We start from the raw sequence: 14,189 nt of genomic DNA, 5'->3' as shown, positions 1-14,189 counted from the left end.
CCTCCGCTAGGCTCTTGGTTGGAAAACCCTGCATGCAGGGCTGGCTTAGCCTGGCAGCCCCTTGCCTGTGCTCTGCCCTGCCCATGCCACCATCACCCTGTGTGCCTGGTGGGGCTGAGCCTTGGAGAAACACAAGTGGGAGCCTTGGAGCCTCCCACTTGCAAACAACTTTTTGGGGACTGAAATTAGGGCAAAAAAGCTGATTTTGGCACTCTTTCTGCTGCAAACAGGCAATGATAACCACTGCCCCCTCTTCCTCTGAGTTAGCAGAGGAGAGCCTAGGAAAGCTCAGCTTTCTTGCACCATGCCCGCAGTTACTCAGCGTCTCCCTGGGTTGCCTGACCCTGTTTGTCATTGTCTGGCAAGCACAAAAGTAGCTTTCGGCTGTTTGGGAGGCACAGACGTGTGCAGGATGGTGGGCTGGCTGGGAGTCATGTTACCGCTGTACACAGCACGCCCAGCAACACACCAACACCGCTCTGGCTGCTCTGCTCCGCGTCCCAGGGTGCTCAGCCTGTGCAGGAACCCCGTCCGCATCCAAAAACATGGTAAGTGGCCTTTCAGCAAAGCACTTTTTTAAAAAAATGAAGTATCTTTAAAGTGGCAGGTGGGTGTAGCAGAGGGGAAATTGTAACATGGGGCAGCAGCAAATCCCTAGCTAGAGACTAAGGACAATATAAGTCTATTTCACAGATTTAAAACTATGTATTTTAAATACAATTGTTTAATTATTGTTTAGGACACAGCTAGGAAAACAAGCAAACACCACTTCTGGAAATGGTCTGGGTTTAGGTCAGAGCAAGGCACCATGGAAGGCAGCAGTGTTGTGATATTAAATTGTGTCCAGTGTTTACCATGTATGGTTTGAAAACAGGCTAATTCTGTTTCCCTAAAACAGGTACACTCAGGAGAGTTCGTTCAGAACAGGTTATTGTAAAGAGTTACAATGCAACACTTTTAGAAGTCTCCCTTACCAAAAGTAGGTGGTGAACAAACTGGCAGATTTTTTTTTTTTTTGCAGAATTTGGCAAAGCAGTAGATAGGAGTTCTGGATAGGTAGGGAAAAGGAAGGGTTCTTGTTTTCTGCCATGTAAGATAAGCTCTGACCTGCTCCCCGATGCCTGCAGTGTGTGCAGGCTGGTGCGGGCTGCAGTGGAGCCAGAGGACGGCTGTGGGGTCGGCCCTAACACATCCCTTTTGCATTCCAGACCTTTTCTGCAGACATTTACCACCCACTGCACCAGCCTGCACCCACTGCCCCAGCCTGTACCTGGGGCTGCGGGGATGCCAGAGGTATCCCCAGGACTCACCATCCCGGTAGACATCCCCCCCTTCCACTTCCAGCCCCGCCAGGTCGGTGTGGACTGGCATCGCTTCAGCGCCATTGATGTGGAGCAGGTGGCCCAGGAGGTGGACGTGGCCATGCTCCAGGAGCACATTGCCGGCGTGACCTTCTGCAACCTGGATGGGGAGGTGCTCGGGATGGCCCAGCTGAGCATTGAGTACCTGCTGCATTGCCAGGAGTGCCTGGGGACCAGCCTGGCCATGCATGCACAGCGCCTGCAAGCTGCCCACGCCAAGCTGGCTTGCACCCAGCAGCAGGCAGCAGAGCAGGCGGCGCAGCTCCGGGGGGCAAAGGAGGAGAGCAGAAGGTGGAAGAAGCTGATTGCCACACAGCAGCTCCTCCTGCAAGCTGGCCCCAACACCTACTGCAAGGTGCGTGGTGGAAAGGTGTAAGGGGTGTAAAGCGCAACCCTGTGCAGGATGCTCTTTGCCGCATCCTGCCTTTGTAGCCCTGCTGCAGTTACACCTTGGCCCCAGAAAAGGTGCTGGCCAGCCCTGCTGCTTTCCCTGGCACTGGTTCATCACCTTCATGGAGACTGCAAAGTCCTTGCTAGGGAAGCTCCCTTTTTTTGTGCTAACTACAGGTAGTCAGAGCTGCACAGAGTGTGGGAGAGGGGGTCTGTAGAGGGCTGGTCGGGGAGATCTCATGAGATCCCTGTGTCCTGGGGATGTCCCTTCATGCCAGGGAGACTTTAAACAGCCTCCAGACCAGTGAAAGATTTCTGAATGCTCCTGGATTTCGTGGTGGTTTTGCTTTTTCCCCCCACCAAGCTTTTCACACGCTTTCAGCATGAAGCCTGCTGGCTGTGCCTATTTGTCTACTACTTCTCCATCACCAAATCGGCCCACTCACTCATTCCTGGAGAATAAAAGTCACCCAAACCAGGTGATTTAGGTTCATACAGCCTAGTCATCCCCACAAGGGCAGCTCTCCCTTCCTCCAGAGCCTTAGCCAGGACCCTGTTATAACCAGGACCTCACTGCTGCTTTGGCCACCTTATTGCACTGCTCTGTTGGGGAAAGCAGCATTTCCCCCCCCCCCCCCCGAGTAGTATCCCTGCACCATCTTGGCTTCTGCCTTCTCCTGACCCCTAAAGGGTTTTTTCTTTGGCTTCAGACGGAAGAAACTCCTAATACCCTCCATCTATGTACCTCCAGCATGACAGCCACATCTCTTGCGGTCTCCCCTTTTGCTTTAAAGCAGCAAAGCTTTGTCTGCCAGGCAGGGGACATGGGGAGTGCCCCTTTCTGCAGATCCCAGTCCCTCTGCTGACTTTTCCCCCCTCTCCAGTGCCACCTCTGCGATAAAGCCTTCATGAACAACTCCTTCCTGCAAGCCCACCTGCAGAGCTGGCACACAGAGGCCACCGAGATGGGTGAGCGCACTGGGACAATTTCTCCCTTCACTTTCCCAGGCAGATTTTCCCCCATTGGATGTGGATGCTGGAAACCAGAAAGTGACCGTAGGAGGTTAAAGACAACTTCTTATAACTTATTTTTTCTTCTGCATTTCTGTGAATATTGAATGCTTTCTGCTTGCTGCCTTTCCCTCAAGCACAGGTGGGATATGCAGCCAAATATGAGACTGCATGAGCATTTAAAACTCATCTCTGCACCTCAGTTTCCCTAAGGATCTTCTCCACCCAACAATTCCACAGGACCATGGGGATGGAGCTATGTTGGGGAGTTTGGGAGAGTGTTTTGCTAGAGCGGGACTTTGCAAAATTGTTTTGAAAGCTGCAGGTGTAACATGCTGTGTGAGAGCCACAGAGCCTCATTACAGCTTCATGTGCACCCAGCACTTGAACTTGGCAATAAAAAACCTGCTTTTGCTGTTTGCTGGCAGGTTGAAACCCCAGCCCAGTGCTGATGCAATGCAACGCAACAGGTTGAGCTTTGCTCCAGAGGCACCTTCCCCAGTGCAGCCTGAAATGTCCAAGCAGGGCACTTTGGCTGCTTGGGAGAGCAAGCCCAGTGCAAAGCCACGTTGCTCCACAAGCTGCTAATCTCTCCCAAGTTTACAGAAATAAAAAATAAATAAACAAAAATAATCAGAGGCCACATGGCCACGGTTGTCATGGTTTTTCCTGCAGCTCAGCTACCTGCTTCTCCACCCTGAAGCCCTGCAGCGGTTTTGCTCAGTACCTTAGTAGGATTCCCCCACACACAACCAAAGCAAAATCCCAGTAGGAGCTAGCAGATTGCACCCTTGCTCACAGTGCCTCTGTTTCCCTGAGCTTTGCAGAGAGGCAGGACATGAAGCAGGTGGAGCAAATGGAGAATGAGGTGGAGGAGTTGAAGGCAAAACTGCGGGAGATGCAACAGCAGCTGGAAGCAGAGAGGGGAGCGGAAAAGCTGCGCAGGGAGCAGGTATGGAGCAAGAGCACTGCACCTGTTTGGAAAAAATGGGGGTAGGAGAAGTGATGAAACGGTGAAAGCACAGGTGAAAAAGGCGCTGAAAAATATTTTATGGTGGGGCTCATGTTTATTTCTTTGGAAAATTTGCGCCAGAAAATTCCTGTGGGAAATGTCATGTGGAAATAAGGACTGTGTAAGTGTGCCTGCCCAGGAGGCTGTGCTGCCTTGACCTCCCCATGGTGTGTAAGCAGGCTGTGAGCAGCAGCGGGTGTAATGAGAGCATTGGTGCTCATCCCACTGGTGCCAGGTTAGAAGCCCCAGCATTTGGTGCTTCTGGTCTGCAGCCAAGATGTCTCCTGCCCTGATTTTTCCACTCCCTTTAGGAAACGGAGAGAGCTCACCATCGAGAAGAGAAGGGCAGGAGAGATTTGGAAAGGTGGAATGAGGAGGAGAGGATGAAGCTGCATGAAGAGATAGATGGCCTGAGGCATGTCTTCCTTGCAGTGTTCAAGGACGTGGCCAGCAGGAGCAGTGCCATGGAGGGGGTAAGCAAGCACTCCACATGCTCCTCGAGGCAGGTGAGGGGATGTTCAAGCCTGCTGCTTCACCTGGTCCAGGTGGCATCACAGGTTCACAGCCCAAAGAGGCTTCATTTCTTTGCTCCTGGGGCACACAAGCATTTTGGGGTCGGAAGCAGTGGCTGGCCAAGGTTGGGCTCCCCAGGAGAAAAGCGGAGCCTCCTGTGGGACACACAGCTCCTTCCTCTCCCCACTGCAGAAACTGCAGGAGCTTCAGGCCAGAGAGGCAGCGGAGTCCAACCTGGGGACCCTGCAGGACGATGACACCGAGAAGCCATGGTGGCGGGCACCAAGCTGGGCAGAGCTGCTAGGCAAGCAGGAGAGGATGGCCGTGCAGGTGGGCAATGTGGTACCTGTGTCCTTACCCTTACTGCACATCCCAGGAGGTGCGTTTGGATAGAGATGGACCCACATCCGTGCACCAATGTGTGCATCTGCTTTGTGGGCGTCTGATCTCAGCTCAGGTTCAGGTAGGGCTCCTGCTGGTGTACAGCACTGACAGTCTGAGTCCAGAGATGGGACCTGGAGGGTGCAGGGGGCATGTCACAGTCCCTGTGGTCAGCCTGCTTACTGCAGGGAAACCCATCTTCACTGGAGTACTGCAGAAGCTCACCGTATGGAAAAGCACTTAAATAAACAGAAGAAATTTATTTACCCATGCATCAACTGCCTTCTCAATGTCTAAAAACATCTGAAGAATGCTTTACCATGCATGGTAAAGCAGTCTTACTCTGAGCATGGAGTGAGTTGGGAACAGCACTGCTGTTACGGTGCCAACCGTCCTTCGGGGACCCAAAGGGAAGCTGAATTTTCTATGAGCATGGATGTGATCGGGTGCCCACGCCCACAAGAAGCCCCCAACCCGCAACCCAAGGAGGGAAATGCCTGTGTGTTAAATTTGGCAGAGGGCAGAGCAGAGGCAGGCGCTGGAGGACCTACAGAAGGAGAACTGGGCACAGAAGGTCCAGGTGGGTGCCATATGTCCTTGGCAGCTCCCAGGCACCTCGCTCAGAAAAGGCCTTGTTTTCTTTATGGTTCAAAGCCCAGAGATGTTAGGTCTCTTCAGGAGAACCAGGGATGCCCTCTCTGCAGATCAGCCCAGCAAGTGGTAGGTGGAAAGAGCAGGGCTACACACTTTAAATGAGCCTTGGCTGGACTTCAAAGCCCAGGGCAACAGAGTATAGTTATTATGTTATCAAGGGGAAAGAATAAAGGAAATGCAGCGACCAAAGCTGTATTCTGTCATGGCCGATGAGAAGACACAAGCTTGCCACCAGCAGACTTTGAAGCTAGCCATATATCTTCTGCAGGGCCAGATCTGCCCTTTGGAGGACATCTCAATAATGAATAAAGTCCAGAGAACTGCCCTTGCTTTCTGGGGAAGGGAAGAGGTGGCTCCAGACCAATTTTTTACCATGTTGAAGTCTTCTTGTTCCTTTTTTGCCCCTTTCAATTGAAGAAAGAGAACAAGATGCTCCATACCATCTCATCCCAGGACCAGCGGGCTTTTATGGACCGTGTCCATCAGGAAATGGATGCCCTCAGCACCCATCTCAGGGAGCAGCCCAAGGTCACGAAGTCCCAGGAGAAAGCAGCAAGTGAAATAAAAAAAAAAGGTGGTCTTGGTTCATCAAGAGGGTTTAAGCAGATGTTTAACTCTAAGCAGCCTTAAAATATTTGCTGAGTTAAGACTAAGCCTATTTTAAAGCCCATTCTGTAATGCTTTGTTACATTTGGCTCTTTTTTGCACTCAATAAACATGAAGCATTACATGAATATCTTTGGCACGAACCATGCCCACCAGGATGCAGATCACCAGAGCAACACTTTGCATTACAATTTGGATCATCTTTTACTTGTTATCAGATCAATGAATAGCACGTGGCTATAACAGGACGGCATCGGATGTGCCAGTGATCATATTATGGAAGGGAAAGCCCCTAAGCTGACCCCTTACATGTACGGTCTGCTTAAGGGAAATAGCTCTTGGGGAGTGTATGTGCCCACTTTAGACTCTTGCTATTTTCTGCTCCTTTTTTGAATGCATTTAATAATAATACTCTGCAGAGAGAGGAAAAATTCCCAAAATTATAGACAAAGAAATGATCTTTGAATGATACCCAGTCTATTTCTTTACAGATCAAGCTATTCTCTGCAAGCAAACCTGAAGGTAATGATTGCATTTTTAAAGTGAATCCATTTGGGTCTAGATAATTTTTTCATAGCTAACAACCCTTCAGACCACAATGTCTTCTCTGTCTCCCTCTACAAAAGCGTGCCACGGAGTCCTCTCCAGGGAGCTGGCTGTATGTTCTCTCACACGAGGCTGTGGAGCGGACAACTTCCAGTCCCTTGACTATATGCTGCAACAGCATAGACCACAGCTTTGGTCACTGGCACAAAACTAACTTGTCTCTTGGGTGGGTTTTGCATTGTAGCCATACCCCAAAGGAATGAGATTTCAATCAAGCACTCACAGCAAACGGATAACCTTGCCTCCTCCAAAATGATGCCAGTGGTTATTTGCATAAAAATAAGGAGCTGAGGCATGCTGTGGTTTCTTCTTCTTCTGGGTTTTCTATAATCAAGTGCCAGGGAAAGAAAATGGGGACTTCTCAGCTCCCTAATGCCTGTGGCGCAGCTGCAGACCTGGCCAGGTGCTGCTGCTCAGAAAACAAAAAAGGCCATAAGACGGGGATGGCTATTAGCAAATACCCAAGGGGTACTTCGTTGACCCCAGCCCTGAGGGGTAGCAGAGGGCTGTTTGCCCACTGACATCCTCCAGCTGGTGGCCTTGGCAGGTGAGTGCCCCGGGGTTTCCCTCAGGGATGTTCTCCAAGGGCTAGTGCCAGACCTGGGCCAGCCTTGGATCCCCAAGGGGACAGGTGTGTCCATACTTTCCGTATAGGAAAACCAGGTGATGATCAGCACTTGCTTCTGCGCTGGGGCCTCGGCTCCTGTTTGACCCTCACAGGCTCCTTTCTTCCCTGCAGTGACCCAGGAGGTGACCAAAGTGGTGCCTGATGAAGAGTCATCAGGTGGGTACTGGAGTTGGCACATCCCTGTCCCAAGAGCACCAGGATGAAGCTGGTGTTTGGCTTGGGGTGTTGTGCGGTGAGGACGAGGGCGTGCTGGGCAAAGCTGGCGGTGATGAGGTGGTGGGCTGGGGACAGAGGGGATGACCTCGCTGGTCCCCTCTTGGCTGTGCAGAGTACAACAGCACCATGACCAGCCCTGCTGCCAATGCTTCACCCGGGAAAGCTGTCCCAGGCAGTTGCTGGGCTGTGGGTGGGATTTTGGAAAAGTTGTGGGCAGGAATTAATCAAATTAGAGGAGGAAGAATCTTCCCTTCGTAGAGGGATGTAGTCTGCTGAGAGCAACCAGTTGCTTGCTCTGGGACTGGTGGGATCCATGTCCCCAAAGAGGAGGAGGGACTCACTGGCCCAGGGCGCAGACCATGTGTCACCGTGCTGGTACCAGCACCCACCTTTACTCCAGACAGAAAGCAAGCTGCCCTGGGTGGGAAGCAGAGGCTGCTGGAAGCCCTACGGAGAAACCCAAACCTCCTGAATCAGTTTCGCCCCATCCTGGAGGAAGTGCTGGAAGAAAAGCTGGAGAGCATGGGGGTCAAGAGGGTAAGTCTGCCCTTTCAGTGCTAGCATTTGCAATGCCAGCTCTGAGCCAGTGCAGGGACACAAAGATTTTGTGGGGGGGAGAACAACTGAAATACAAACAGGCAGTAAAAAAAAATCCCCATCTGGAGCAATCACACCCTGAGAGGCAAATGGGAAGGTGGAGGCAGAATCACACAGTAGCACAGGGAATAAACAGCCGTGATCCCATCCCTGAGGTTGGTTATTAGTATCTCTCCAGCAAATCTTTCTCACAAGCAGCCTTTTATATGCTAAATTAGCCAGGGCTCCCTCTCTTCTAGGAAAGGAGGGTGTTTGAGGGCACAGCAGCCCCTGTCATGGGGATTTCAAGGGGACTTTCACTGTCCAAGTCCTTTTCATGCCAAGCATATTAAATAGTACCTCCAACAAGTCTTCCTGAGCTCCCGGCAATGCAACACCACCACCTAGCACCTTGCAGAGCTGGTGCAAGGACAGTGAGCAGGCAGGCAGCGGGCACGGCTGCTGCAGACCCATGTTGCTCCATCAACCAGTGTTTCTGAGCAAGGCAGAGTTTCTGTTTCGGGTCCCGAGGGCACAAAGAGAAATCACACTGAATGGCTTCTCGTGTGATTTGTTTTCTGGAGGTGCATGTAAGGAGTACTCCTAGGTTCATTTCACATAGGCTGGAGCCCTGGCATGTCCCCCCTTCCCCTGGCATGTTATTAAGGAACACTGAGGTGGTGTCACAAGAAGCAGAGGTGCCCAAAGCCAGGCCCACAGGCGTACACCCCCCTTCACCCTTCGCTTCTCATCACTTTGCATCTCTACAAGCCCAGGTGGTCATTCGTGGTCACAAAACCTGCTCGAGTTGTAAATACCTCCTAAGAGAAAATGCTGCACGCACTTACCCTGTAGCCTAGAAAATTGCCCAAAATAGCTGATATTTACTCTTCAGTGGTCATTTACCAAATCAGGTGAGGGCTTTGCAAATGATGACTGAAGCCTCATTGTGGGCTGTTTGTATGGGATACATTGTGCTGGGGAAACAATGGGTGTCAGGGCTGGTGAGAGCTTTCTTGGGGTTTGGACAGGGCTTGGAGCTTGCAGGATGCTCTTGAGATATGGGTGGTGCTGCCAAGGGCTTGTTTCACCACTCAGCACTGTGGGAGGACAGCGTTGGGCTCCTCAGCCACCCTCTGCTTTAGGTTGCGAAGGGGATCTCCACTTGGACCTACAAAAGGCTCCAGGCTCTGGTCAGGCTTCAGCAGCAACAGAAGGCTGAGAAATTTCCCGGTCTCCTCTGCCTGAGGGATGAGTTGGTCCGAGCGGTGATGGGGAAAGTTAAGCGATGCAAGAAGCCCAGCAGTACTTTGCCTCGACAGCTCTCCATCATCCCAGGTGAAGTGACCTCCTGTCCTCTCTACATACCAACCATGGGGACCTGTGGCCACCCATCAATGGCCACGGGATGCCATTCCCTTACCCAGTGAGACAAAGACAGAGAAAGGGCAGGAAAGGGCATTTAGGGGGATGCAAGTTTCTGCAATTGCTCTCTGCATATTGACCTCATGTGGGTTGGCCTGACATACTCAGGAAAAAACATTAGCTGTCCACAAAAGCCCCAGCAGAGTGAAATACAGGTTTGGCAGTGCTTGCAAATCCCTTTCTCCCCCTTTTTCTACACAACCCCATGTCGGGTGGGCTGCGTGGCTCTCCCAAGGGCAGCCCACAGGACTAGCAGGAGGTGGGTGGTGATTCTCCTTGCTCTCAATATTGCCTTCCAGCTGAAAGCCCGAAGAGCCCCAGGTCCATTCGTGGGGCACAGCCCATGGCGATACCAGCTGCAGTAGAGCCTGAAGCCTCAGTAATCCTCCAGCCTGCTCCTCGGAGCAGAACCCGCTCCACCCACAGCCCCCCGAGGACTCCCTGGGGCACCCTGTGGACCTCCAAAGCCACCGAGGACTTGTCCCACGGTGGAGGTGAGTCCCATCACCTCCTTTTGGTCTCCAGGCAGGTGGGCAGTGCCCAGGACCCTTAGCCACAACCTGGCACCAAGTATGCTGAGTGTTGCCCAAACACCAGCTCCTTTGGAAACTGCCGAGTGGTGAGTGAGTGATGTGGCACCCCAGAGGAATTTGTTTGGAAAAGGAGTTTTCTGGGGTCTCCCTGCCCATATGGTCTAACTCACAACAACTCAGCAAAGTCAGACCTGAGGGTCTGTACCCACCATGTGGTGCTGGAGACAAACACGGGGCATTTCCCACTGGTGTTTGGCTCCTTCTTCCCCTCCCAGAACCTCTGCAAGGGGATGAAGGAGTTCTCTTGGGGTTTTGGAGCAAAAGTAGTAAAGATGTAAAATAAAAGCTTGGAGAAACTGTGCAGGCGATGCAGAGAAGAAGCAACATACAGAGGCTGTGAGATGGCAGCAAAGAGGAAGAGGAGCTCATCTGTGGCCAAGAGCAAGAGAGGAAAAGGAGTTACTTGTTTGCTCCAGGAGCAAGAAAAAGCCAGATCTAGGTTTTAAACTCAAGCAAAGCAATATCCAAATGCAAGGCAAAGGATGGGTGTGAGTATTTGTTGGAGAGGCCAGCAGGAAAGTGTTTGCAGTCAGTGGGTGTGATGGATCTGTCCACATCCATGGTAAACGCAGAGCTTCTCCGTGGGTGGCCCTGCTCAGGGTCAGATCACAGCCCAGAGCATCGCAGGGTTTCCCCGCATCTGCTGCAGGAGTGGGGGAGGGGGACTCCAGAGCAACCCCATGCCCAATCCATCCCTCTGCGCACCAGTTCAGAAGTGGTGCTGGGAGGGAAGAAACCTGCCCCATCCCCCTGTGAGGCTCAGCTCTCAGCAAGAGCCAGCGCTCTCCACAGTGGTGCTGGGGGATGAGACTGACTCCAACGGGTGGGACCTGGACTCGCTGGAGGAAACGGCTGGTTCAGGTACCGCCTGTTCTTGTAGCAACCACTGTGGGTCAGCGAGGTGGTGGGGACAGTCCTGGTTAGCACCACCAGTGCTGCCGTGTCACCTTCTTCCTGGGGCTGAAATGGGACAAGTCTTACCCCACCATCCCCCATAACTAGCCAGGCAACGGGGCACGGGTGGCTTTAACCATCTGCAACGTGTGTGCCTGACCCTGCCAGAGTATTTTCCTAGGGCTCAGTAAACCCTGTGGCTCTTCCTTTGCTCAGAGGAAAACCAGACTGCCTAGAGGATGCAGGGAACCCTACAGGACTGAAAGGGCTGTCAAACACAAGGAGGAAAGCTTGTTTTAACAGTCAGCTGTATGCTGCAAAACCTGATGTGAACCATGTGTCAGGAAATGAGGTAGGGACTGCTCCTGGGCCCCTCAGAGAGGTGGGGGGGGCAGCGGGAGGCACCTGCTGCCTATGCATTAACTGCAGACAGCAGCAGGTGCTCTTTGCCTGTGGCTTTGGTGTGTCCCAGGCCAGAAAAGAGCTGTCGGTGCTCTGCCACACACCACTAGCCCAGGCTGTGTGTGCAGATGGAAGTTTCCTCCAGCATCTTTGCATGCAGGGGAGCATTACCCACCCAGTGCTTGCCTGGGGAGGGAACCCCCCCATGCTTTATCCTATGCACAAAATATTTACTTCCTGAAACAGCTCCATTGGGATGGGTCCAGACAGTGCTAGTGAGTTTAAGCTACTTTGAAACCAACTTGCCCTGGGGCGGCTGGTGGTCCCTCCCTTCTCACTGAGCTGTGCCATCACCGTGCCTTGGGGCTCCCTGTTTAGTCTGCTCTGTCCTGCACAGGGACAGCCACATCCACAATGGTGAGGCTCTTGGAGAGATGCCTGGATGCAGTGGCACAGAAGCCACCCAGCAGGGTGAAACTCTTCCCAGCCCTGAGCTCGGCATTGCCAAAAAACAGCCAGCCCGCCAAGAAACTCAAGGTATTTCATGCAAATGACCGTAGGGATGTTCTCTGAAATAATTTCCAGGAAAAAAGGCATGTCAAACCCTCTTTTCAGCTCATACCCGTCAGCAGTGCCACAGGGCATAGTCTGTGTGCAGGGAGTTAAAACTTACGGCAGCAGAGACTTGGCCCTTGGCCCCTTCATCCAGTTACAGGTGTCTGTCCTTCCCCTAATGTTTTTCCGTTCACCCTCCTTGGTGGGAAAAAAAAAAAAAAAATTATAATCAGTATTCATGCAATTGGGAGCAAAACAGTAAGCGCCAGAGAATCGAACTGAGAAAAGGTCTCTGGAACAAATCCAGAGATAATTGGAGTGATGCAATGGAGAAATTATTAAATTACTAAAACGGGACTTAAACATAACCTCAATTTATGGGTGAGAGCTGATGTAATTAAAGTGGTGGCAGTGTCGGAATCAAATTGCTTTTTCAGAAGAAAAATTGAAAAGGATTGTACCCAAGGAAGGCCCGGCACAAATACTGGGAAGATTTGTTGTGTTCTTATGCAATGACGATGAAATTCTGGGCCTTCATCTGACAAAGTTTAAAAAAAAAAAAGTGAAGTGTAAGATTTATGGGACAATTTGCAATTTGCAAGCCATGGAAGTAGAGAAAGGGTGTCCTGTGTGGCGTCCTGGTGCAACCATGTTTGGCCCTCTTTGCGCTAATTTTTGCATCAACCTGATGGAGAAGAAATCCCTGTTGATTTGTAGTAGGGGAGCACAGGGTGCAAATGTCAGGGGGGGTGGGTCTGGCCCTGCTCAGAGCCCTGGCTCCCCTTCACCCTCTCTGTGCTCCTCTCCAGTTTGCAGGTGACAGCAGTGACCTGGAGACCTCCTCCCTGGAGGACCTGGCTGAGCCACCAGCCAGGTGGCTGCTGATCCTCAGGGGGCCACCTCGGTCCCCAGGGCCCTGGGGAACAGGTCCTGCAAGGGGACACATGGTGGTGACAGGGAAGTGAGAGTCCTCTGCCAGCAGCCACTGGATGGTGCCACAAGACCAGAAACGGGCAGCAGCTGCTCTGCAGCCTCCCTAGGGCTGCTCCTGTACTCCAGCCACCCCTCTTTTTGGGAAGACCCCAATATTTGGGCTCTCCCAGACAGCACGGGGGGGTTGGGTGCTCCCTGGCCAGCCGCTGTGGATTGTACCAAGGAGGATAAATGCTGCATGGTCTGAAAAGGAGAGATTTCTGCTCTCCCTTCACTCATGCACATGAGCTATAACACAGTGCTCGATGGTGCCATGAGTTTTCGGAGCCCCAGCAGCTCTCCCTGGACTTTGCCCCCACAGGCTGGGGCCAACTCTCCACACTGGACACAGCCTGGCACTTGTGTGTGGCTTTTTTATTCTTTACGCAGTCTGAAAAACAGAGTCAGGGAGGGGAAAAAGCAGCTTTCCTTCTCATTGCGTCTTTCTTTGCCAGTGCTCCCGAGGATGATGGAAAAGGTCTCGTTTTCCTGCTCTAGGACGAACCTGGACTGAATGCACTCAGATGAAGTAACAAGCTGCAGCGGCTGTCTCCTTCCTCCTTCCTTTCTTGAACTGGTGGAAACTCCAATCCAAAGGATGATTTTTTGCACTGTAAACATGACCACATAAGCCTGACTGCTGATAATGCTCATCCATGTAAATTAAGTTCATTTTCCTAATTCTCTCTGTATTTTGCACATTTGTAGCACTGCATTTATGATCTTGATCCCTTAAAAGTATGAAATTTTGGAAAATGCAACAGGAAAACTGGCACTTCTCAGTATCTCTTCTCTTTTCCAACCTACTCCACTGCTGCTTCAAACTTCTGCCATTCCCTATTTCTAACATTTGCATGTGGATTTTAATGCTAGGGAGCAGGAAGCCCAACCAGGGCTGAGCAGAACAGGGTGAATTAATTTAACTTCATTGAACAGCAAAAGTGCCTTCTGGATAACTCTCCACAAACATGCAGAAAACCCTCCATATTTTGCAAATCCACATGTCCTCCAGTATGTGCACATTCACCTGTGGGCTTATACCCATCCATATGGCATAGCTCTCTAGCTACATACCTTGAAAAGGAATTTTTCCATTTTAAGCTTTCAGTTTTAAATAAGAATGATACCTGGTTTGTGTTATTAATTGCTTACAGTGCTATTGCCAGATGTGCTACTTCATGTTTAATTTAACAGCTGTTGTTCTTTGTGGCGAGTGTTGATGATAATGAACACTGCTTTTAACCAATTAAATAAAGGAGGGATGTTTTCATCCCCTTCAGAGCACTGGTACTGGTAATCGGGAAAAAGAAACTATCTTTTTACCTGTTAAAAATTGCAGGTAGCAGTGAGCATTTGCTCCTGTGAGAAGGGTGATAGGAAACCTCTCCTGGCTC

General features: G+C 51.3%; 1 protein-coding gene across 1 annotated transcript; it reads left to right on the top strand.

Moving 5' to 3' along the window:
* The first annotated feature begins 1,254 nt into the window (after positions 1-1,254).
* DZIP1L (DAZ interacting zinc finger protein 1-like) lies at positions 1,255-12,788 on the top strand. The gene is made up of 12 exons (XM_009322909.1): positions 1,255-1,716; positions 2,636-2,720; positions 3,590-3,714; positions 4,086-4,247; positions 4,480-4,666; positions 7,274-7,318; positions 7,779-7,915; positions 9,100-9,292; positions 9,679-9,873; positions 10,765-10,833; positions 11,666-11,805; positions 12,633-12,788. Exons 1-12 carry the CDS (start codon positions 1,285-1,287, stop codon positions 12,786-12,788), a joined length of 1,926 nt encoding a protein of 641 aa, XP_009321184.1. The 5' UTR covers positions 1,255-1,284.
* The last annotated feature ends 1,401 nt before the right edge of the window (positions 12,789-14,189 follow it).

The sequence above is a fragment of the Pygoscelis adeliae genome, unplaced genomic scaffold (assembly GCF_000699105.1).
Source record: "Pygoscelis adeliae isolate BGI_AS28 unplaced genomic scaffold, ASM69910v1 Scaffold554, whole genome shotgun sequence".
Lineage (NCBI taxonomy): Eukaryota > Metazoa > Chordata > Aves > Sphenisciformes > Spheniscidae > Pygoscelis > Pygoscelis adeliae.
This window is presented reverse-complemented; position numbering and strand designations above follow the sequence as displayed.